Consider the following 26724-nt stretch of genomic DNA (forward strand, 5'->3'; position numbering starts at 1 on the left):
TCCTTTTTCTTCTTACTTTGTGGGAAACTTCTGTGCAAAAAGCCATGGTGGGACGTGATGAGGCATCTGATTGGTTCTTTCCATTCGGACCACATGACAGGGATTGGCCAGAGTTTTTACAGGATTCCAGTTGCTTTAAAGGTTTGATTCTTTTCGTTCATTTTTCTGAATCCATAATGTATCGACCACTTTCAGAATGGAAGTAACACTTCAGAATAATAAAGTGTTTGTAACGGTGAACAATCCATCTTTAAAGGTTTATAATTATATTTAACAGGATTGTTCACTGAGGATACATTTATTTATGAGTAAAGGTCTGAGTTTACTGATTTATTTAAGTAAAGTGAACATCAGTTTAGATTGTATGCTGATATCTAAAAGTACATTTATTTACTTTCTGTCAAAGCTTTTATTTTGAAAAGGTTCATGGAAATGGTTCTGTTTTTAACGGCTATTGCTCACGTTGCCAGTTTTTTCCCTGTGTTTCTTCTTTTACTGTAATTGTGAGTAAAGTATAAACCTCCGTTAAAAGGAACTCGTCTGATACCCATTGAAGCTTTCATCAACACACAAACATTTGATCAAAAACACTGAATTTAATGTCAAAACTACTGAACATAAATGTACATCAATACAAACGTCCACATCCTACTAATCCTTAAAGTTACAGGAATTATTACAGTAAGTGTCACTATTTACAGTGTAGAGATAATACTGATCATCCTAATTTTTCCATGTCTAAAGCTTTAAAGTGCCTTTTTCTCTCACTTGTTCTTGGTTGTTCTGTCAAATGTGTCCCTTTGTGTGAAGACCCTGAACAATGTACAGTATACAAATCAGATCAGCCGAAATCTTTTGTGAAGTGACAGCTACAATGATTTTTAAACATTATGCTCGAATGATTAATCACCTTGGACGTCAATCTAAAGATAAAACTGGAATGTTTTCATTCGTTATCGACAAGCACGGATGCACTATTAAGTCAGCTACGATCAATATTTGAAGACCTTGCCCTGCAAGGTTTTTAAAAACACACGAAGGAGACATGAATGCTACTCTCTGGTCTTGTCTTTTAACCATCGGGGTCGACGGTTCTAATCTAAAAGTCAGTCCCCTGAACAATTCCCTGTAGTCAACATATAACACTGTTGTGCTTCCTAGCATTTTCGCTTTGTTTCACCGACTATCATATGTCATCACTGCAAGAGAAGAAGCAACATGTGTGCACACACACACGCACACACGTCAAAGATCAGTAAAAATTATTTTAGCAGTGAAACATCATTTAAGTCATTAATTAATGCCACTATGTTCACAGAGTTATGACAGACGACTGAGATCATTCATTCAAAGCTGCTTAACCACTGAAATCAGTGTGACAATGTGCTGTTTTCACACACTGGACGATGATATTGAGGGTAACTTTGATGGAAACGACCCAAATACGACAGTGTGGCCACATATCACGGGGGAAATGATAACCAAACTCCAAATCCCACAATGCAATGCGCAAAACTTTTACAAAGTGACCATCTGTCAACAAACTTGTCAAAAACAAACTTTCAAGCGTCAATTTCAACCTTTAACATTTGGTTTGTGAGTGAATCCCTGTCAGAGGATTTGTGGGATGACATACAAGGAGAATTTTAAAAATGTGTTATGTTTTGAAGCACCTTTAAAATGAGAATAATGTTGTTGATGTTTTTCCAACTATTTCAAAACATGTACAGAATACTGTATTTACATTTGTACAAGTGGACGAAGCGTTAGCAGGTAAATAAATAAGTCAGCAGAATGTTTTCTACATTAATATACGCAAGAGTCCGAGCTGGTGTGTGTGTGTGTGTCTGCTTTCATAATGGATGTCATGTAGGCTTCATGGATGTACTGATGTACAGTAGCATTTGTGACGATGGGTGACATGACACCATGTGGGCTAGGCGAGTGTAAAGGCAGCACATTGGAAACAAGACAGCTACAGACGTCTCTACAGACAGCTACAGACATGGCTGAAAGTCCCACGAGTCTTCTCAGTGAAGGTCACTCTCCATGAATTCCTCCTTGATAGAGTTCTTGCTGCGTGACGCCTTACAGTCCGGCATGTCGAAGCCGAAGTCAGCCCACTCGTCGCCCGCAGCCATTCCAGACGCACCCACGACCCCGGACCTGTTGGGGATGGTGATGGTGTGACGCACTCGAAAATGCACGGCCTCCATGACACGCTGACGCTGTAGCTCGCCGCCGGCAGCACCGATGGCCGCCATGGCAGAGGCAGCCATGCCGCCGCTGGAGCGCATTAACTGTTGGCCGTGGTAATCATGGTGGTGGGTGGAGCTGGGCATCTGGAGGGAGGCGCCTTGTTTCATCTCCTGTAGACCTCTCCAGATTGCCATGCGGGACTGCTCAGGTATCTTCAAAGCTCCTAAATCCTAGAAAAGGCACAGAGTTTAAGACGAGCTGATAGCTGAACACATACAATCTATTGTAGAACTCTCCAATGTAGATCACAAGTGCAGGAGGAGAGTTTACCTCCATGGAGAGAGTTTGGAGATGGTAGATGGACTGGACGCCCTGTGAGGTGAAGTACTCAATGAAGTTTTGACAGCCCAGGCTGGTGAGAAAGCTGTATGGGGGAGAGAAGCAGGGCTGCTTAGACCACAAAGCAGCGTCAGAATCAGAATAAGACGTTATAATCACAGAGAAAACGTGAATCCGTGCCAGTGTGAGTTCACAGCTGAAACCCACAGATTCATTCCGATCTATTGTGTCATCTATGAATCCTGTTACGTGTTCAAGCTGATAGAAAAAAAGTGACCTTGAGAGGCGGAGAGAGAGTAAACCATAATGTACGTTTGTAATAATGACTGATAAGGCCATTCTTGCTTTGGTGAAAAACCTTTATTACCAACACAGAAAATGTAAAAATAGTCAGAACATACAACATAGCAGTACAATTACACTGCTCAAAGAACACAACAGAATAAAATTAAAAATAAAAAACAGAAAGATGGAAACAATGTCCAGATGATTGTCAAAGTGATATAAAACTGCAGAAAAGCATTTGCTTAGTTTAAATTATAAAACATGAGATTACAACAGAAGTAAAAATGAGAAGACAAGAAATCAAGAAAATTTGCATAAGTGCATTGCAAAGCTGGGATGTATACACAGTGATCTTTTGCCTGAGCAGCCCTTAATTCATGCTACGAGTTTACCATCCATCCATGCATCCATCCCTCCATCCATCCATCCATCCATCCATGCAGATATCTGTAGGGATCCTGGTACACTAGGGCATATCCTAGCTCATTTAGACCAGCAGTTGGAGTAAACACTGAACATGTGACGAGTATGTCAGGGGGCTAACACTTTAACACAGTGGTTCTCAAACTGTGGGGTGCGCCCCCTAGGAGTGATGTGACAGTTTGGCGGAGCGGCCTTGGCTTTTTATTTTGTCCAGCAAATACAGCACACATTCACAACTAACTTGAAAGTCGGAGGACTCGGACATATTTTGGGGGTAACACAATAACCCAAATGAGCTGCGGATGGAAACACGGAGAGATCCAGAGAGGTTCTTCTGTCTGTAAAACGGAGGCAAAAAGAAAAATAATGGCTCTTTTATTGTTCTTTACTCCGGTTGCTTTATTGTGATCATTTGCTTGTGATGAAAAGTAGTGGAGTGGATAAAAGGATCATTGTAGTGAGTAATACTGTGATACTGACACGCGGTGGCTTCGTGGTTAACACGTCCGCCACACAGCAAGTAGGTCCTGGGTTCAAGCCCTGGACACTTGAGTCTTTTCTGTGTAGAGTTTGCATGTTCTCCCCATGCTTGCGTGGGTTTTCTCCCACAATCCAAAAACAATGGTTAGGTTGATTGGAGTCTCTAAATTGCCCCTAGGAGTGAATGTGTGTATGAGTGGTTGTGTTGTCCTGCGATGGACTGGCACCCTGTCCAGGGTGTACCCCTGCCTAACGCCCAATGAGAGCTTGAGATAGGCACCAGCAGACCCCCTCGACCCTGAAAGAAGGAGCAAGCGGACTGATGGATGGATACTGTGATACTATGAAGTTAGCACAACTGACCCATCTTTGTTGTGGCGGTTTGGATGATTGAGACAAGGTCAAGCTTTAGGGTTGCTGGTCAGATGTGGACAGAGGGTTTATTATGTCAAAGGGTTTTGGGATCAGACCGATCTGGGATCTCAGAGGTTAACAAGCCTTCAGCGTATTTGCCTCAGTGAATCTGCTGCTGTTTGTGCTCTCAATGGCCACGTTTACATGGGAGCTATAATTCATCTTTAATTCAGAATAAAACTTAAATCCTCTTTAAACTGACCTTGTAAACACTTAACTCCTAATGCAAATTTAATTCCGAATTAAACTTAAATTCGAATTAGGTGACTGGTTTATTCTGAATTAAAGAATTCCACTTTCTTGTAAACACTTAATTCCCCAGTTAATTCTGGTTGTTCTGCGCATGCGCGACGCAGTGTTGACAACATAATCCAGGAATGGGTGCCCGGACTCCAGCGAGACTTTTTATTTCATAAGAGCCTTAAAAGACATGGATATAATGAAAATAGTGGATGGACGGAGGCATAAACGTGCAGATTCACACAGACACACAGACTTATTACACACACGGACATCGGTAAACGGAACAGGCTTCATCGGGACATGAAGCACCAGAGCTTCACTAATAACGAGTGGATCATCATAAAGTTCATTTTTCACTCGATGTCGTGTATAGTGGAGGTAGAGCAGCTTTTGCATTAACCACTAGCTTTGATTGAACAAAGTACGGTCGTCTGCCTCCCTTCTCCGCTACTGTATCTCCTTCTACTCAGCTGACCAAAGCAAAACCGTATGTTATTGTCAAGCTGCTGCTTCAAAACTACAATCAAAATAAAAGTGAAAACAGTTCTTATTATGTGGTCTTTTATGTTGTAGCCAAAAAGAAACGGTTTGTAGTGTGTTTACTCCAGATAGAAGTGATACGTCACGTTCGCCCCATGTCCAATCTGAGCTGTCCAAACCCACAGACCAAATGCGGAATTGAATAAAGGTGAATAAACCTGTTTTCCATGTAAACCTCAATTAGAAAATACTATTTCCATGTAATTAGAAGCAGAACACTTTAATTCCAAACAATTTAATTCAGAATAACTAGTAATCACAAATGAAAAAAACATCATGTAACCGTGGCCTATGTTGCTGATAGTCAAAGCCATAGTCAAAACAGAGACCGTGGTGTTTGCTACCAGTGTACGATGGTATCTGGCCTGCTTAGGGCAGTCTGACTAGAACTGACTGTGAAAGATTTCTGTAATTACATATCAATCTTTCTTGCCAACATTCATTTATTTTTGCAATCAAAGAACTTTATTTTTTACTGTGCTACAATATGTGATTAATTTATTATTTATTAGTTTTTTCAATAAAGTTATAATTTTTTTACCAATTTTGTTTAAAAATGTAACTCTTTAAAGAAGGACATAACTGAAAAAGTTTGAGAACCACTGGTTTAACATGTAATCCTGTAATCAGTTTTTGTTATAGTTTTGTTTGTGTTTCTGTTTTTACCTCCACCAAGGAGGAAATGTCCCCTGTTTGTTTGTTTGCAGGATTACATCAAATGGTACGTCACAGATTTGGACAAAATCATAACCAAAGATAAACCTTAGGCCAGGGAAGATTCCATTAAGTTTTGGAGGGGATTCGGATCAATATACTGATTCTGGATCAGTTTGAAAAATTGATAAATCCCTATGTTATGCTCTTTGAGCTGGTTCTACACTTCCATTTCACTTTCTGCTTTGATCATACAACAGCACAGCTACGAGCTCCATGTTTCTTCTGAGACTATAAAGTGTGAATGATCGTTTTACCATCATCAAGATCACTAGCTGTGTTTCCACTACAGATTTTCACAAAATAAAAGCAATATTTCCAAATGTTGAGAAAGTATAATTGCGCTTTGAACGTGTTTCCATTGAAGGTTGAAATGAGCAGGAGCCTCGTAACTCCCATGAAATCTCATCCTGCAAGACTTCGCTGCAGGAGGACGGATGCTCCAAACCTCCTCATTACACTCCGTATTCCTTTGTTGTTTGCTGCCTAATGTGGCAGAAATATTTTTTAAGTATAATGCGAAGAAATGTCTCCTCTTCTGTCTACACATACCGTGTCATGTTTTCTTGGAGAGAAGTGGTCATGTGACCAGGTACCTCACGTTCTGTGATGTGTATTTGCTGAAAAAGTGTTTCCATAGAGCTTTTACGACACATTTCATTATCAAAACTTGTGAAATTCCTCCTCATGAAAGCGTGAAAATATTTTAGAGATATTTGACTGTTTTTTCAAAATTCAAGTGTTTCCATTACCAGTTTTTATTGCGCTATTTAGATTTTGTGCATTTCCAAGGGTAATGGAAACACAGCTACTGATCCAAATAAATGACAATATCTGGAAAAAAGGAGATTTGGCAGAGGTGGCCTTTGCAACGAAGCTGGATAAACACATCCTGGACATCTCTCCGTAAGTGGGCTTCACCTAACCAAACACTTGCAGTCACAGAGCAGCTGTACTACAAAGTTGGTTATAAACAAGTTAACTTATGTCACCAATGAGAAACAATTCTTATAAATATGAAGAATTAAGATAAATAATTGTAAAGAAACATTGTTGCTGCTGCAAAAGCAGAATGGAAGGAATGCTGGCAGGAGCTTGCAGACACTGTTAATATGTAAATTTGTGAGTTCATGTAATACTAATTCATCTATAAACCACATAAATGGACACTAACGGTTTCACTTTATTACAGCAGAGACACTTTTAAAGGGAGGGACATGAGGCGATAAGTGTAGAGCTCACCATAAGCATAGTTTCAAGAAAAGTCTAAATCAGTCCAACCACTAATGTTGTATAATGTGCTTCCACAGTACCTGACAGTACGTGAGCATCGACTGTGATGTGTTACAATAACGTATGACTCCAATCACCTGACTATTGTAGGTCAGTCCATCAGATGAAAATATGTATCTTTTATAGGATGTCATCGGGTAAATGAATGGATCACATTTATCCAAAATATTATTTTTCTCACGATCCGCCCACCAAACAGGATTCCTTTAAAAATGGGCAGGTCATTTTCCCAGAGAACTGATTGGTCAGTAGGGAGGATTTTTATGTTCGCTGATCTCTTATCCAGAACTTAACTTGCTCCCGACCAGGTTAGCTAATCAGCGTAAGTTACCATGGCAATTTACACCGGTAAGAAGTTAACCAGCATCGTAGTACAGGGTAAACGGAATAAATCCTGGAAGTCAGGGCGATAAGAAGAAATGCAGCTTTGTAGCACAGGCCCTCTGAGTGCTCTTGTTTTTGTGTATCTTTGTTGTATTTTGTGAAAATGTTCTGTGCTTTTGTTTTGTGTACTTAATGTTTTGTTTCTTTCTGCTACTTGTCTGTGTTTTTGTTGTTTTGTGCGTATTTGGGGCCTGTACTACAAATTTGGATTTCCTCTTATCGCACTAACTTCCGGGATTTAATCGGTGTGTCCTGTACAACGAAGCTGGAATCACCGTGGTAACTTAAGCTGAAAGAGTCGGGACCAGGTTATGAAGTGGATAAGATCTGAGCAAGTATGAAAGCCCCGCCTTCTGACCAATCAGTTCTCTTAGAAAATTACCTGACCAATAAAAAGAGAATAATTCTGTGAACACGTGACAGCGATCCGATGTGACAGAAGAGAGAATATTTAGACATCGATGCAATCCTTTCATTTACCGATAACATCCTATAGGAAACATATAGATTTTTATCTGATGTACTGACCTACGTTAGTCAGCTGATAAAGCCTGTGTGCTTGATGTTTGTGTTGGTTCTACATTCATTCCTTGCTGCTTTTACAGCAGCAACAGTGTTGTTTTTGGTCGGAATTACGGATTTTAATTCATTTGATTTAATTGCTCTGCACGGTTTGTCCATGTTTGTGATTGGTCTGACGCTGCAATCTCCACCCCTGTCACAAGAGCACGCATGTAGTCAGGCTGAAATCATCCATTGGCGAGTTGATATCGGGCTTCGTAGGACAGCTGCTCTCTTGGTTCTACAACACTTGCAGAGCATGTTTGGTTAGGTGAAGCCCGCTAACGGAGAAGCCGTATTTTCCGGCGTATAGGGTGCTATTTTTTGTATTTAAAGTTGAGGGTGCGGCCAATGTGGCGGTGCGCATTACGTGTGAATTTTTCAGTCAGTCACACACGTGTTCAGTGAAAGCTGGTGTTGGGAGGCAGAATATTACTGACAGTCACTCCTACAGCCACTGAACATCACGGTGAACTGAACATTCAAAAACGAGCTACGGATAATGTGGGGAAAGTGAAAGCTTTAATAACTCAGGACGGAGGCGTCATGGTCCGTATGCAGGACAGTCTCGCGGGGCAGTGAGGAGGAGGTGCCTTCATATAGAAATGGAAACTCGTCTGTTGAAACTGATCAGAATATGCAGAAATACACGGAAACCTCTATTAACAGGAGTACAGCAGCTCGCCTAGCTGCCCATTCTGATTGGCCGAGTCTTTTGAAGGACATTCTCATTAGCCAATAGGGTGCGGCCTATCTTGGAAAATTGCTAAATTATTGGAATGCGACCAATACAGCGGTGCATTCAATAGCCTGGAAATTACGGTAAATCCAGAATATAGTTATCAGGCTTCATAGTACAGGCCCTTGGAGTCAATTCATGTATTTTTGTGGTTGTTTTTATGTCATTCTGTGTGATTTTGTTGTGGTTTGTATAGTTGTTTCTCATTTTCTGCGTATTGGACTTCATTTGTGTTGTTTTTTGTGATTTTGCATTTTAGGAGTCCCGTATGTGCATTTTTTGATGTCCTTGTAGATTTTACTGTTATTCTTATAGTGTTTGTTTGTTTTGAGCAGAAATGTGTGAATTTTTTTTTGCCGTTTTTTGTGCGTATCTTTTTGGTAGTTTTTTGAGTCATTTAGTGTTTTTTTTATTTTCAGTGGTTGTTTGGGGTACACATAGCCCTGGTTGGGAAACTCTGCTGTGTTTGATTTGATGTTGCTTTGTGAATCTTTAACTTGGCGCTTGTAGATTATTACTTATTATTACAGAATCTTTACCAGCGATTTTTAAACTATGGGACTATTCCACTTTTCATTTATGAAGATAATGACAAGACCAGTATTAATCCTGTTGACTAAGCATCAATTTGTACACAGAAAAAATAATTCAAAATGAGACAAAAAGGCTCTTAAAAAGCAAATTTAAGCAGTGCTAACATTGTCCTATTAGTAGCTGTCTTACTGTATAGGCCAGTTATAATAAAGGGGTGAGCTTTTAGTTATTAATGAGCCAATGCCCTCCAGTTAAATAATACAAGCAGAAGTAATCTTGATTAACACTAAGTGACATATTTGCCAGATGAGTTAAACAACGACTAAATGGAAATTTTCAGTCAAAATTAACACTGTGCGAAATGGAGGAGACACGGAGGGTTAAACCTATGTTTCTTTAAGGGGGACGTGCACGGCAGTTTGAGAACCACTGATTAGGAGTCAGACACACTTTGAAGCAAAAGAAACGTCTGGGAGGAAATCTCTGTTTGACGTTTTAGCTCCAAAGCCCATAAGGTGCATCAGATAGTCTGCTGGCCTCTGACAGGCTAAAGAAGCAGTGTCATTGCAGGGTGAGGTACCTGACGAGGCCGGGGTCAGGGTTATACGGAGGGGGGGGGCTGCAGTGGGAGGACACTATATTCTGACTGCTGTGGCCTCCATTCATGTCTCCGTTGGCCTGCATGTGGTTGCTGTTGAACATGTTGGAACCTGTGAGCAGAGGAAAGAAGGAGGGGAGGGGGGCAGGGGGAGGGGGGTCCATAAAGTAACACGCCACAAGTAGGACTGCAGAGAAAAAGCTTCTAAAATCCACTCACCCATATGAGCTATGGTTGGAGGGGCAGAGTGGTGCTGCTGGGGCTGCTGCCCCACCAGCTGGGTGACTGACGCTGCTTTGCCGAGGCTTCCGTGTGGGTAGAGCTTGTTCATGTTGGTCAGGGGGGAGTAGGAGGAGGGCGAGGCTATGTGGCTCCTGAGGGAGAGAGAACAAAGAGAAGAATGTCCACATACACTTTAGAATCCAGTGATCCCCTGTCCATCAAAGGACGACTCACTACTGTGCTCTGCTATGGTGTGAGAATCCAACTAAAGCTGCTAGATAATAACATAGTGTAGGCCTCACTGATTAATACATACAACAATCATTTGCTCGCCAAAAAAAAGATGTTAAAAGGTTGAAATTGCAGCTGGAAAGTTTGTTTTAATATCCACTGTTAACACTCTCTTATTGACATGGAAAAGTTTTGTGTATTACATTGTGGGATGTGAAGTCCAGTAGACGAATGAATGTTTTTACTGTGATTTCAAACGGATAAATTAAACAAGGCAATGTGATCATTTGAAATACGTGTACCGTTCGTTCTTTGGTTATTCCGTTTTAAAAACCAAATCAAAATAACAAATAAAGGGTGTGGTTATTTTATTTTACTGACTTAAAACCAAAACAGAAATAAAGAAAAATCAAAAACCAGACTAGCAGCCTTTTTCTGTTTTCAAATTAAAATATTAATAGCAAATTGTTCTGTTTGTGAGATATTTGGATATTTATGGGGAAATTAGAGCGAGACCTTAAGCACTTCACATTCTGTCAGAGCGAACAGTGTTACGGTTCAAAAAGTGTCCAAATAAACAGGTGACTGACTATTGATTGTGAGGCTGGTGTGAGGAACAATAGATGATAGAACTTCTACAATTTGACATTTTTGCCAAAACACGTACAGCTTTCTTGAGGGCACTAAAAATATATATTTTTGCACGTAATAATACCACCAGCCACTAACAGCAGCCATCAACATACATGGAAGTTGATGACAAAAAACAAGAAGCATCAGTAGGTTCATTACACCACCTCTGGTTCCTTTAATCACATATTATGTGCATGCTTTTCATAACATCCATCATTTTTTTATGCATAGCTCCTTTTTTCATCCAAGAGTAAAAGTCCCCACCCCCCATCTGTGGGTCTCCTTTGTGTGATAAGCTCAAAACAAGAAGCTCTCGTCTTAGTTTCCCTTAAATAACCAAATATCACACAGACAGAGACAAGATTGAATTTTAAAACAGAAAAATGCTGCTTGTCTGGTTTTTGATTTTTCTGTAATTCTGTTTAGGTTTTAAGTCAGTAAAACAAAATAACCACACCGTTTATTTGTCATTTTGATATGGTTTTAAACCGGAATAAGCAAAGAAGGAACGGTACACAGATTATTTGAAAAACAATAAAGTCATTTTAGACTGTTTTCTGCAAAAAACAAAGAATGTTGAATAAATCAAACAATATTAATTAGTACCGTGTGTGTGTGTGTGTGTGTGTGTGTGTGTGTGTGTTCACAGCTGAGCTAATGTTTCCATGAGGATGGTGCACTGAAGGGACTCACGGTCTCTGCAGTAACTGCTGCTGTGTTTGCTGTCTGTAAGACTCCACCAGCTGCTGTGGCACCAGCTCCACCAGCTCCAAACTGTCTTTAATCTTCATCAGCAGCTCAAAGTTCTCCCGACCACGAACCTACGCACCAACACAAGGAGCACGCTGACCTCAGCAACTAAGTAACATTAACATCATTCTGCAGTAGTTCATGCTAAATATGAAAAATGAGTGATCCTCGTACAGGTATGTAGTAAATCTCTTCTTCTCCGTGCCGTCGCTTCCTCATGTTCATATTTGGACTGGGAACGTTGGGAGGGCTGTGCTTGAAGTCTGCACAGGAGGAAGCAGGTTTCAGTCCATTGGTTTAATTTAGACACCTCTCTTTATGTGGTAATGTGCACCAGGGGTGGACTGGGACCAAAATTCAGCCCTGGTATGTTCTGTCCAGACCAGCCCACTACATTATCAGAGGACACCATGTAGATCCATGTAGATGCTGTTATTAAGTCATCGATGCTCAAATTGTGGCTCTATATGTCTTTATTTTAATTATTATTCCCCCAGAAAACCTTAAAAGAGGGAAACTTTTTCACATCTTTGTACCTATTTCCAAATAGCAATTTTGCAACTTCCTTTGTCCAATTTTTGCTCCTTTACAAAAAGTTGTGAAACTTTTTTCAGACTTTAGCTACCCTTTGTCAACAAATATTCCTTTTTATCTATTAGTTCTTTTTGACACTTATGCATTTTTTATCCTTTCTAGAAATTTTTTTTGGCCACTTTTCATCCAAATAAGCTAACTTTTGCCCAATTAATATCACTTGTTTCCTTTTTTCCCTACACGTCGCCTCTTCTTTGCCCGTTGTCACTATTGTTTGACACATTTTGCCCATATAAGACACCCATTTCCTTTACATACCACCTTGTTCTTCATTTGCCCATTTTTGGCTACTCTTGGCTGCTTTTGTCACTCTTTTCTTGCCATGTTTTTGCCCCTTTTGGACCATTTTTGGCCACCTGTTACCATGTCTGCCTCCACTCCCTCGTCAAAAAAATACAAAAACGTAGCGGACCGGACCGGCCCACCGGGACGATGCCCGGTATGCCAGACGGCCAGTCCACCCCTGACGTGCACCAATGTGAACTCACTGCGCTTGTTGGCACTGCCGTTTTTGGCCACGCTTTCATTCAAAGCCTGTTGTTCCCTGAAGTGGTCCTCATCCGCCTTCCTGTCTCGGCCAGGACACGCACATATTCGACCTTCAAATGACCTTCTGCCTAACACTTGACCACTGCAGGGAAAGAAAATGAACAAGAAGAACATGATTAGAAGCCTGCAGCCTCTCTCTAAGGTTCACCACCTGGACATCAATGAAGGCTAGAATTTCATCTCCCACAGAGGACAGTTTGCTACATTCTATTGTCCTGTAATCCAGGGGTTCACACATTTTTTGAACGAAAATCTCTCAGGGTCCCTTTTTATGAAAATGAATAAATAAATAAGTTGGACTATTCTTCAAATCTCCTAAAAACAACTATTAATAACATATAATATAAGTTTAGAGCAGTAATAAAGCTCTTTATTGAAGTGTAAGTACACCATAAAAACCACTTTTTTCCCACTGAATACATATATGATTAGGTATAAAGTAGTTTATTGATCCCAGTCCCACTCTTCATATTTTGGTCTTACTATTTAAATTTTTAGTTGTAAAATGTCAGAGCGAATGCCCTCTATTGCAATTGAATTTTCCTATTGGCTGGGCTTAAATAGGTGATGTCGGTTTGGATCAGTGACGTCACTGTTGGCCCCACCCCTCCTATAAAAAATGGGAGTGGGGACAAGGTCTCCTCCTTTCACAACCCTCAGTGAGAGGCGGGGCCGCTGTGATTGGGCGTGTCTTAACTCTAGGAGTAACGCCCATAATCAAGGCTTTTTTGAATGTGAGCAAAAACCTGGAGGTGTACTTACACTTAATGCTTACACTAAATAGTTTATCTTTTTAAATTATTATTATTAATATTAAATTAACTTTAAAAAAAAAGAAAAAAAATTAGATATTTGTCTTCAAATCTCATAATAACTATTAATAACTAATAAGTTTAGAACAGTAATAAAACTATTTATTAATAAAGTGCAAAGAAGGAAATCTATTTTCATGCCCCCCTTCAATATAAACTAATGAGAGAAAAGCTTATTGGTTGGTATTAATATCATTTATTAAAGGTGGGATGATATAAACCTGATTTCAACAAGGACTTTGAATGCTTGACTCACTCCCTGGTTTCCAAAGTGATGATGATGAGGATGGGTCTTCTGTTCATGCCGCCTACACAGCTGCTGTTACACATGAAGTTATACAGAATGGTGGTGAATTCAGTCCCAACCTGCAACACACAACCAAGACGATTTCCTACAGTTACACCATAATACCAGTAGAGGGCAGTGTAGCAGAGCGCTCTTCCTCAAGCAGCGCATGAGCCAGAGGAGTTTTTTCTTCATCTCCTCAGGTGCAATCCCAGGCACAAAGACTCTCGGGCCTGTTCTGACACGCCTGGTGTCTTTATATATAGATGTGTCTACTCGCAGCTGCTTTCAAAGGAGCTGGAATAATCAGTTGTGTGGTCTCTCCTCTCTCTGGTTAATCACACACAAAATTGGTGACATCTCACCTAATATGTGGATGTTCCTGTCACATCTCGCATTTTATTTTCAGGCCCGAAAGTATCTAATGCAGTGCAATGTTGGTTTCTCTGACCTGTGGAGCCTCGTAGGGCACGTAGACACTCTGCCGGCCAGTAACGGGGTCATCCACATACTGGGAGAGATTATTCCCTTCCACTCTGATTAGGTGACTGGCAGGCGCTGCTTGACCTTTGAGGGAGAAAGATTCAACAGAGTTGTAGAAGGTTTCATGTTCGTCTGTTTCAAACAATGAAAAAAACAAAAGCCCGTACTGTCATTGAAGTCTCGTCCAAGCTCATGGTTGGGGCACCGTTTGACCACCTCTGTGACGTGTTCGGCCTTCTTGTAGATGGGCATGGCTCGGATGATGCTGCCATGCGGAGGAGAGGTGCACAGCTTGATCTGGATTGGGCATGTTTTGGCGATCTGACAGTAGAGCTTCTTCAGCAATGGAGAGTACTGGGAGGGAAAAGAACAACCACACACACAAGTTATCCCAACCTCCTTAACATCAGTGTGTTCCAATGTGATTGTCTGATCGGAGGGTCATGTTATCATATTCATGTCAGCAATTCTGAAATAATGAAGCAATTTGATTATCAATACAGGAAAAAACAAAGGCTCTGGTCTTTGATGGTTTTGAGAGTCATTTTGGATATTTTTTCATGACAGTTTGTGGTTTTTTGTGTCTTTTTAAAATCATTTTGCGCACTTTTGAACCTATTTTGTACTTTTTCAGTCATTATGTTTTGTTTTGTTCACATTTTGTGAATTTTTGCTGTGAATTTGTGTGTTTTTGGAGTAATGTTCTGCCATTTTGTATGTGTTGTTTTATTGACAATATTTAGATTTTTTCCTGTCATATGTTTTCCTTGTCATGTTGTGTATTTTTCTGGCATTTGGGGATTTTTTGTCCTCAATTTGTGTGTTTTTAGAGTCATTATGAGTGTTTGTGTTACTTCTTTGAGTGTTCTTGTTGTCATCTTTTGTAATTTTATAAAGAAACGTCTGAATAGAAAGGGAAAGGGCGATACATGATGACAGTAAAGCCGTCAGTAGTAAATTTCACTCGTAAAAGTAATAACTGTGTTATTATATGAATAAGTGACTATTCACCACCTGTCTGGATGTGGAGCATAAGACACGACGATTGAGTGGAAAAGTGAAACACAGATCTGTGTGTTTTTATGTGATGACAAAATAACATCTACAATGACTCTAAAATGTTGTCATTTTTTGCTGAACATTGAAAATATATAAAGAAGAAGAAGAAGAAGAAGAAGAAGAAGAAGAAGAAGAAGAAGAAGAAGAAGAAGAAGAAGAAGAAGAAGAAGAACTATTTATCAATATAAATGTATTTTTTGGACAATATTTTAGCATTTTTATAACTTTTGTATTTTTTCCACTCATATTTATTTATTTGTATTTAATTTTCCTTTTTGTTATTTTTCACGCTTTTTTAGTTAGCGCTTCTGCAGTGCAGCCCGACACCAGGTTGCTTCAGCCATTTTGTTTCCTGGGAAAGACTCCACCAGGATTACTTGTGATGCGGTTACTCAGCCCCTCACAACACACCACAGTGTCTCACGCACACACCCTTCACCGTGAGCACTCTCTGTTGGGCAATGGAAATACCTGTGCATAGGTATTACCTTTTCCACTTAACTTTCCCTAACAAGTCTCAACAGCCCACCCCGAGCATCAATAAATATTTTTTGGAGATGCAACAGCCATAGAGGCTTATTTACAGGCCCATGAACCACGAGGGGGTATGCTACGAATCTAGATGACCTCTTATCGCTCTAACTTCCAGGATTTAATTAGTGTGTGCTGGACTACAAAGCTTGCTGGAGCTTGATCACTATGGCAATTAATGCTGAACGGCTAACCTGGTTGCAACCAGGTTTGGTTCTGGCTTGGATGTTAGTGAGTCCTAAAGCCCCGCCTCCTGACCAATCAGATCTCTTAGAAAATGACCTGCCCATTGATAGATGATCCTGGTTAGTGCAAATCTGACAGCTGAGTTTAGGAAAAAAGATTTTTAATTATAAATGCAATCCTTTCATTTACTGATGACATCCTTTAGGAAAGATATAGATTTATATCTAATGGATTGATTTACAGTCAACTGATGAAGCCTGTGTTTCGATACATGTGCGCGGACGGCTGAAGTCCTTAATTAATTCATTCGTTAATTCATAGGCTGGGGCTGACAATATCAGCAGGAACATGCACAATGTGCTCTCATCCCAGTGTGTGTGATAGTGGTCTGTTTGAATAGAAACACGTGTGTGCTGTAATAAAGTTTAACTGCAGAGCGCTGTCTGTTTATCATCCAATGGATTAATATTATAAATATTAATCCTGTAACAACAGGGTTGTCTTTGGTCGGAATTATGGATTTTAATTATTCATCATTTTATACATCTACAAAATGGTCCGTACCACGTTATGAAGTGGATCAGATCTGAGCAAGTGTAAAAGCTCCACCTCCTGCTGTGTGCTGCACTAACAGTGTGGCTCTTCACTGTCATCATGGATTTATATTCATTGTATTTGTTTAAGATCAGAAGCTGTTCCTCCATTCATTGTAAATTCTGACATTTCTCTCCATTGATTGGTCAGACACTGCAATCTCCACCTCTTTCATGTGCACGCTCACGTAGCGAGGCTGTAATCACTTGGCTTCAATTAGCATGTTGTGATCATAGGTGATCGACCTTCGTAGTACAGCTTGTGTGGTTAGTTCAAGCTAGCTAACGGAAATTAATCCAATATAGATTTGTAGTGTACCCCTCAAATCAATCTATCAATCTATTTTTATAAAAGACATCCAACAGACAATTCCTTCATCTTGTTCTTTTCTTTTTTATGTTGAATACAAAAGGAAACAAAAGCAAAAACAAAACAATGTACAACAGTTGTCCCCTATTATATTTGAAAGTAATGAAAATGTTCCTCTCCAGAAGTTCTACAGATTTCGGCACAAACCATAACTGTGAAGATGGTTTGCCTCCAGCGAACCACATCTATCACACTAACCCAAGATAAAATTTAGATCAAAATCTATGTAATTGTCTTTTGGCAAAGCGTAATCTATGGAGCACCTTGGATTGTATTAAATTGTGTTTTACATTAATTGAGCAGATATGAATGTGTTCCAGACTCTGGTCCCAGACATCATCTTGTATCTGTACGCATAGTTCCATTTCCCATTCTGCTTTAACAGTGTTCGGTGAAGTCTGCAGCGAGTTATACAAATGTGAGATGATGTTTTCAGACCCAGCCAAACGTTTCAGACGGCCATCAAATCTATCCGGCCCTGCAATCTCAAAGTTGTGGAGGTGTGATCTCACATAACTCCTGATCTGCAGGTATCTAAAGAAGTCCTGTTGAGTAAGAGTGTCTTTTACTCGAAGATGTTGGAAAGATGCAAAAGTCCCCCCTGTATCATGCATTTTTAGTGATCTTTTAATACTGTCATAGCTAAAGGCAACTGGTGGCCCGGGGGTCACATGCTGCCCTCGGTCTAATTTTATGCGGCCCCAAAGTAAATGTATAAAATGACAGAAAAATACTCAAAACGAAAGCAAGAATACATTTATAAATACAAAGAATTACAGTATTGCAGGAAAATACAGTAAAAATCAAGACAAAAATGCAAAATTACAACATATGACAACATATGACAACATAAATACACAAAAATTACTCAAAAAAACCAAAACGCAAAATGATAATTACACAATATGACTCCAAAAAACAAATATTTTACAGGAAAAATATAAATGTTGATCATGTTGCCCTTGGATCAAACAAACACATTGTTTTTGGCCCCGTTGTGATAAAAGTTGCCTACCTCTGCTGTATATTGTGTGCTAAATTGGCATGCTAATGGTTCTATAGAATGCTTTAAAATTAACATTTTACCCATAGTTTTCTGTAATCATGTCATCAACCATACCATTATATGTAGGTCAATTTTCTGCTGCACTATCAGACCTTAGAAAGTGTGCTGAGGAGTCTGAAACCAACACATTAGCAGCTGATCCATGCTTGGTGTGGCTGTGTCTGTATCAGACTTGCTTGAGCTCTCACAGACTCTGAAATGGAGGACGTAAAGTATCCGTGGAACAAATCAACAGCCTAAACTTGTTGTCGTGACATTCAAACCATTCCTAAACCACTTAGCAAAGAGCGTTAGCTACTTTAAAGCAGTGTTGTTTTCATTAATGATGCAGATTTTAAAACACATGATGGGCAATAGTTGTAGGAGATTGCTCAAAGCCTTTACCTCTTAATTTACATTCATATAGTTTTCATCCTTTTATGTACGGAAGCCGATTAGGACAATTTTGATGCAGACGATATTTGACAAATCACGGATAAAGTCAAAATGACGAGATTAAAATTGAAATTTCAAAAGGAAAAGATGAGATTAGTTTCTTTTGTCAGCAAAACTTTGACTTTAATCTCAAAATTAATATTTCAACTTTATTCTCAAAATTTCAAATTTAATCTTGACATTTCGACTTTATTCTTGATTTTCCCAAAATTATTTTCTCCATCAAAATTGGCCCATATCCATTCCCATATTTATGAAATAAAATTGATAATTCTTATTTCCATATATTCAACAGAATCTATACCCTCACTGAAATTACTTGGTTTTACTAGCAATTAGTAGTTGTATCTCTCTAAAAATGATTTATATTTAATTCCTAAAAATTGTCATACAAAATGCTACAAGCTCGCTCTTGCATTTGCCAGCCCGAGTTCCTTTCACATATTGGCATTCCACAGACTGATTAAAGGCAAACGCTTGATACTGGAAACAGGGATTGCAAGACAAGAATGCCAATTTATACTTCCTGTTTGTCATTTAAAAAAAAAAATCTTAAAATCTTATCTTGAGCGTTGGAAAAGCCATAGCAATTTACCAGCAGATACAATATGGAAATGACCAAAAAAAAAAAAGCTGTACAATGCATAAGAAACCTATTCCGTACGAGATTTAACGGTAAAACCATTTTTGTTCCTCACAACATACTGTACCTGTGGACAGTGACCTCGGCTTACTGTCACACTTTTGAATGATTTATTCTTATCCTCTTTTTTTTTGTGCGATGTTGTTGTATTTGCCATGTCTATTTTATTTGATCCTATCTTTAAAAAAGAGAAACTAAACACAGAGATTTAGTTATACTCTAGATCATGGACGTGGCTCCTGAGGTAGTTAAGACATGCCCATTCACTCTCTAAGAACGATCAATGCTATGCTAACTAGCTACTAGATACTTTTTTCTTTCTTTTTTCTCTCAATCCATCCAACATGCCACAGATTGCAGAGTGATAGTTTTTTCAGGAGGGGCGGAGCCAAAAGTGGTGGATCATGATTCATGACATAAGCTGCCTCCAAAATATACTAAATGAGGAAAATAAAACAAAAAATAAGCAATACTTAAACAAAAAGTACACAAATTGACTCCAGAATCACTATATAATGGCAACCAAAAACACTTACACAAAAAATTTACAAAAAGACAACTGAATGATAAAAAAAAACGCACAAAATGACTCCAAAAAACATACATTACAGAAAAATACACCAAACAACAAAAATATAAAAGTGAGTAAAAAAAACAACAGACACATTTATCATGTTCATGTCTCATAGAATTAAACCAGAGAAATCACACACACTATTTTACTTTACACCCACAAATAAACACCTTTATAACACAGAGTACAGAGTATGTACACCTCTTTGTACATCCAACCTTCAAACACATACTCATTTGGCCATAATTGACAACTCTACTTAAGCTCCCACTATATGAATACATACTTTCGACGGGCACTTTACTAGCAACCAAAAACAATTATACAAAAAATGCACAAAAAGACAACCGAAAGATACATGCATACTTCCGACAGGCACTGTACTAGTTAACAAAAATGTCAAGAACTGAATAAGAATCTATCAACAAAATTACTTAATACCAAATACATTAGTTTTCAGCAGAAAACAGTGTTTTCAGGGTTTAGCTACGCTTTGCATTTCAATAACCTTTCAGATTTATTTGTAATATAACTGTTAGGGCCTTGCTTTTCCCCTCAACAATCATCTTGAAAAGAGGGGATTTATTTTATGTATAAAAGTGCGATGCAAGCTTTAATCTCATGCAATAACGTAATCAAAGAGGGTGTTATCAGGGCTAAAACCCAGAATTTACTACCAATTGTAATCAATGCTGATGTCACTCTGATACGCAGAGCATTATGTTCTTGGAAAAACGCTTAAAAAAACCCCCAATGCATCAAATCCATCCATTTACGTGGTGAACCGCTAGATGCAGGTCCTGACAGGCTCCATGAGACAAGGTGATAATTGCCAGACCATCAGCCATAAACACAAGAAACAGCATGCCCACAGTCAATTTGCCTAACACACACACACACGCACACACACGCACACACACGCACACACACACACACGCACACACACACACACACACACACACACACACACACACACACACACACACACACACACACACACACACACACACACACACACACACACACACACAGTGAATGCTTTACATGTCTGCACAAATCCAAGATGATTTTTCTGTGTACGGGCTGTACACATTTTATTTTTCAATCACCGTTTATTCTTGTGAAATTGTGGCAATTTCTAAAAGGAAAATAATAAATCAAACTTGAAATGTCTTGTATGGACCCCAATTTTTTTGTCGAGGAGCTGCAGAAAAGAGTTGAAAAAACAATACGTGGAAGCGCAAATTAACTCTTTCACTTTTGAGCACTGATGTTTAATTTAGTTAAGTATGTTTTCCTTTTAATACATCATATGCCCATCCATCCATTTTCAGACCCGCTTGTTCCTTTTTTCAGGGTCACAGGGGTCTGCTGGTGCCTATCTCCAGCTCTCAATGGGCGTTGGGGGGGTACACCCAGGACGGAGTGCCAATTCATCGCAGGGCAACATACAGACACACTCACATGCACTCCTATGAGCAATCTAGAGACTCCAATCACCCTAACAGTCATGTTTTTGGATGGAGGAAACCGGAGTACCCAGAGGAAACCCACAAGGCACGGGGAGAACATGCAAACTCCACACAGAAAGGACCACCCAGGACCTTCTTGCTGTGAGGTGGACATGCTAACCACTAAGCCACCATGCGCACCACATCAGACAAATAAACGTTTCAGTGCCCCAGGAAGAGGACAAATTCAGTTGTTCCTGTTCTCAAAAATAATTAACATTCGAGGACCCAAGTGTGAGAAAAATCATTTTCCGCATATCCCACATTTGGGCAGGAAGACCAGAGCTGGAGATGAGGCAGTGGATGATACTCAAAGAAAGGAAGGGAACAACATTGTGAGCCGGACATGTTGGAACCTGTGTCCAAACGGAGAGGGGCTAATAGCTGGGAAGAGGAACTTCTGACGAGCCGCCGATCGGTACATGCTTGAACCTGCATCTTCGCTGCATCATCCCCCCCCCCCCTCCCCCGTCCTGACACACACTCTGTGCACATTAGTACACACACAAGAGTATAGGAAGGGGTCGGATTATTTCGAAACACCAAGACATTGGGTCTCGTTTCCTTCTGTGGTGATGCTTGCCTACACCCAAACCAAAGCTGTAAGGGCTCTGATTACTAATGCTCGTTGTCGTGACTAGAGAAGGGGGATTATCCAGATATACCCACACAGGCTTAGATGGGTCGCACTCACTTCATGTAGAAACATTAAAGCTTTTTCGCCCATCCCATGTGGCAGCTAACCTGAGTGGAACACACAGGAGGATGCTACGTGCCTCCATCTACCAGACCCAACCATTCCTTCTCGGAGGTGAACAGAAGTGTGAGAGTAGGGGTGCCATGCCAGATGCCTGAGCCCATGAGGCATTTCCAATAGCCCAAGGCCCCAAAGAAGCAGCAAGAAAACCAGAGAGTGAACTATATTCAAACCAAATGACTCAAGCTGGTCTGCACAGTCATCACTTTTTGTTCCAACTTGTTCAAACCTGCTCGTTTGACTGAATTGGGCATAAATGCACATTCAAATCCATGAATGCACAACAAACACACACACACACACACACACACACACACACACACACACACTGAAATCATTAAAAATCAACACTTCAATCAACAGCGAATGAAATCCCAGGCGTAATCCAAACCCTCAAAGGAATTTTGCAACTGGAGCTTGATCACTGATGCAACAATCTTCTATGCACTTAACATAATCTCATCAATCATACTGTATACCTGCTTATCCTGTACATTGTTGTCAGAGTTTCACACGTGGGATCTGACTTATAACCTCCTCTTGGTAAGGATGCAACGTGACCCATTGTTCCATCCAATGGTCGCTTCACGGCCACATAACAATAGTAACTACAGTATCTCTAGCTGTGTTTCCATTACCCTTGGAAATGCGTAAAATCTAAATAGCGCAATAAAAATTGGTAATAGAAAACACTCAAATATCTCTAAAAAGTTTTTACCCTTTTCCTGAGGAGGTTTTTCAGACATTTCCTTACTGAAATGTATCAAAAAATCACAATGGAAACACTTTTTTTCCGCAATTACACGTCACATGACATGACGTATCTGGTGGACAGAAGAGAAGGATGAGACATTTCGTAGCATTATACTTGTATACGAGGAATGCGGAGCGCTATAATGAAGTTTGGTAAACTTCTTCATCGAGTTTACTACACAAAATCTCGCCTATCCAAAAATAGATGCCAACATTCTCCAGGGAATCTTATACACATGTTTTGGCTATGTCCACAAATATTTAACTACTGGACTGACATTTTTGGCATTATTTCTAAAGTGATTTGAAGGACAATAACTTTGTTTGGAATATTTGTTGGACCATTTTCCCTCTCCACCTCACATGGTAATTCTATTGCTTTTATGACCCTTCTAGCTAGGAGGGTAATTTTGTTCAAATGGAAATCTCTGCAACCTCCCTCTGTTGCCCACTGGTTTAGGGACGTTTTATATTTTCTCAAACTTGAGAAAATACGCATGACACTTGATGGCTCTTTTGAAAGATTCATTCAGACTTGGAATCCCTTGTATAAGTTACTTAAACAATTTAACTTCCCTTCTGTACCGGAATAACCTTTCCTTTTTCTTTTTTTTCTACAATACTTGTTTTGCTTATCTAAATGGAGGTGTCATATATCTTTTTTTTTTTTGGACATGCTTGTAGTTGGTTGGTTGGCTGGTTCTTTTGTTCTGTGTGTGTGCTTTAAGGAGATTGTATCAGCATTCATTGTTCCCCATATATTTGATCTTCATGCTTGTATGAAAATGCTGTAAAATTTCTGTAAAACTTTAAATAACCAAATTTTGGAAAGGAGGTTTGGGCATTCTTCCTGCAGCAAAGTCTTGTGGGATGAGATTTCACGGGGAGCCCTCTCTATCACAAATGCTAACATTGTGCTCTATTACATGCTATCGACACTTGCACTTAAAAATACTGTAAGTCCTTCAACAGTCTCATGATGAGGCATGTTGGATAAAACAAAAGCATCACCCTGAACTCAAAGCCAATGGCAGACAGCTGCTCTCGCTCATTCTAATCCCTTCTGTATAATGACTGCAGACGTTCGTGAATAATCACAGGTTTCAACACGGCCCTTTTTGCTGCTGCCTCATCATCTCCATCTTAAGTCGTGTGCCAGTCAAACACTCCTTTGTGTTCGGGTCCAGGGCTAACACATCAAAGCTGTTTTTTTTTAATAGAATTATAATAATGTTTACAAAAGAGACAGTGGTTTTCAAACTGAGGGGCTTACTGCAGGAGAAGGACAGAGAACCCTGTTTTGAGTTTATTTTCAATTCAAAACAGCTTTATTGTTATGGGAAACAAGTTTGCTTTGCCAAAGCAAGTGTGACACAGAACAAGGTACACACAAAAAGAATACATATTTTTTCAGGTCTCTTCTCAAAGTGTTTTTTTCTATATATCAAATGAAAGTCAGCGTGTCACAGTGACTCCACCTGTTCTAACATATCTGTCCATTACAAGCTGGGTGAACATATCATCATGTATATCATCTATGCAGATGATATCCAGTTGTATTGCTCCTTTAATGACTCAAAGTTTCACTATCTGAGTTCTTGGATTGTGTATCCTGAATCAGAGACTGGCTGTCATCGAACTACCTTCAAATGAATTCTAACAAAACGGAAACTCTGATTATTGCTCCTGATAAAAAGATCCCCCTGATTAAGAACTCCCTTGGTGCTCTGGGCTCATCGGTGAAAACCAGGTTGTGTTTGATCAATCAATGTCTTTGCCTTCCAAAGATAATTTGAAGACTTCAGAAAAGCCTTTGGTTAAATAGATTTGAACTTTCAAAATATTTTTTATCCTTTTTATCCTTTTATGATGCTGTTGTTGTAACTTCACCTTTGTTTTAATTTCCTTTTATGATGTTGCTCCTGTTGTTTTAATTTATCCACTGTTCTGTACAGCACTTAGTGATTTTTATCTGAGAAAAGCGTTTTATAAATGAAAATTACTTACTGCTACTTACAACATAAATATGCAGCAAATCAAAAAGTGATCCATGCGTTTTTGCACCTAAGATTTGGGGATGGATAGGAATGAACGTCGGGAGTTGATTTTTCTTTTCTTTTGCAGTCACACGTGTAGCTTCTTCTTCTGTGGTTTGCAACAACACTCTGCGTGCATTACTGCCACTCAATACAATTAAAATCCTTTTGATCAGTTTTTTTTTTTTTTTTTTTAAATATTCTGTTAGATGTTTAGAAAAATTGTCGCTGCCACATGTGTGGCTAAGTCTGTGTCTCAAAGTGGAAAGGGGCGGGGCTACAGAACAGGAAAGAGAACGAAACAGGAGTGGAAGAAACAAGTTATTCAGGGACTGCGCAATGTAGGTGAGGAAAAATACTTTTTTTTTTTTTAAATGGAGTAAAGTTTGGATACATTTTAATGTGACGGACAGTTCCAGAGCAGATATAGACTGAACCTTCAGAGACGTCCATCCGTCAGTGACATTACGTGGACCTTTAATATTGTAGCACTCTATTGTCAGGGTGCCCCAAAGCATTCATTTTTCTTAAACTTCTGATAGTGTATTATTTATTCTGTTAATATTTTTTTTACTAATATCCAATCAATAATTTGGACACTTACTCCGTTCTATGTTAAGTAACAATATTAAGGTAATAAAACCTTATAAATAAGAATTAAATATTTTTTTTTTCTATTTTAGAAATAATTAAAAATTTAAAGAATGTTCAGTGCTTTAAAATAGTTACTGTAGTGATTGCTTTAAAAGCATTTAATTTACTTTTCAGACATTTCATTTGAAACCCTCATATTCTGTGAAGCTTTAAATAACAGTCATGTTTTAGTGCCGTCTCTATTCATTTTCAGTTGGAATGAAAGAAAAAAAATTTTTGTGCAGCCCCTGTTTACAACTTTTAAACCTGAATGAGTTCCTGTGGAGATGGATCTTCTTCTATAGACAAGGTGGAAGCGAGACAGATGACGGACGTTTAAGAGAGGAAAGGCAGAAACGTTCAGCGCCACAGGTGACAGCCAGGAGTGTGAGTTAATACGAGCGGATGAAAGAGACACAGGAAGAAAAGCAGCAGGTCAAAGACCACCATGCTGATGTCCAGAGGGGATTTTCTTACATCACAGAGAGCTGAGAAAAGGACCTCACCACGGATGGTTAGCAAACACACACACACACACACACACGTATACACGTTTAAGGAAGAGCAGTTTGTCTTGAACGTATCTTGTTTCCAAGAGGTCAACTGTGTGCCACACGGAGGTGACGCCTTTAGAGGTGGAGGCTTCTCATCAGGTCATGACAAATTGCACGGCTCCCATTTCAGCCATCTCTCCTCACCACACACATCTCAGGGACTTGTGATTGGTAAATCCAAATTCACATTCCTTACTTGGATTAGTAGCTTCACCTGCTGTGTAATGTTTAAACCAACTTCTAAAAGTGTTTAACTTTAAACGGGATGCAAAGGATACAAAGAACCAAGAAAGGCAATTAATGCATGGGAAAGCAACACTGGGATTGTACTTGTAAACTTTAAAAAACTACTGAAAATGTTCCCTCAACTCATCAATTTACATTCCAATCATCTAATTCTTGATACTTGTCCATTTTGTTCAGCCTAATATTAAAAGCTTGTTTTTTCAATGGCTAACAAGCATTGGTCGAAACTGAAATCACATGTTGTTAACTCTTAACACACACAGTCTGCATGTCTGTGATGCATCTCAGATCAACAGTTAATCTCATCCCCAAAAGTGTTTCTCACCAACAAAACACTTCATACACATCTAAAAAAGAAGCTCATTCAACCACAACACTAGCAAATAGTCTCACTTTGGAAACACACATCGCCACTCTGAGCACACTGAACTACAAAATGCAAACAACAAAGAATATTACATAAAATACATC

The 26724-nt window shown here is 39.4% G+C and overlaps 1 protein-coding gene across 2 annotated transcripts in view; it reads right to left on the bottom strand.

Moving 5' to 3' along the window:
- Nucleotides 1-576: 576 nt before the first annotated feature.
- The window catches only part of tp73 (tumor protein p73), a 45269-nt gene continuing 19121 nt past the window's right edge, over nt 577-26724 (bottom strand). For both annotated transcript variants that reach the window (XM_028453187.1, XM_028453188.1), the window contains 10 exons: nt 14474-14660; nt 14275-14390; nt 13794-13903; nt 12665-12807; nt 11757-11845; nt 11526-11653; nt 9966-10120; nt 9729-9858; nt 2530-2623; nt 577-2429 (listed from right to left, as the gene is read on the bottom strand). In XM_028453187.1, the coding sequence (XP_028308988.1) occupies nt 2031-2429; nt 2530-2623; nt 9729-9858; nt 9966-10120; nt 11526-11653; nt 11757-11845; nt 12665-12807; nt 13794-13903; nt 14275-14390; nt 14474-14660 (1551 nt within the window). In that variant the 3' untranslated portion in view covers nt 577-2030. The remainder of the gene's footprint in view (nt 2430-2529; nt 2624-9728; nt 9859-9965; nt 10121-11525; nt 11654-11756; nt 11846-12664; nt 12808-13793; nt 13904-14274; nt 14391-14473; nt 14661-26724) is intronic.

Source organism: Gouania willdenowi, chromosome 7 (assembly GCF_900634775.1).
Source record: "Gouania willdenowi chromosome 7, fGouWil2.1, whole genome shotgun sequence".
NCBI lineage: Eukaryota > Metazoa > Chordata > Actinopteri > Blenniiformes > Gobiesocidae > Gouania > Gouania willdenowi.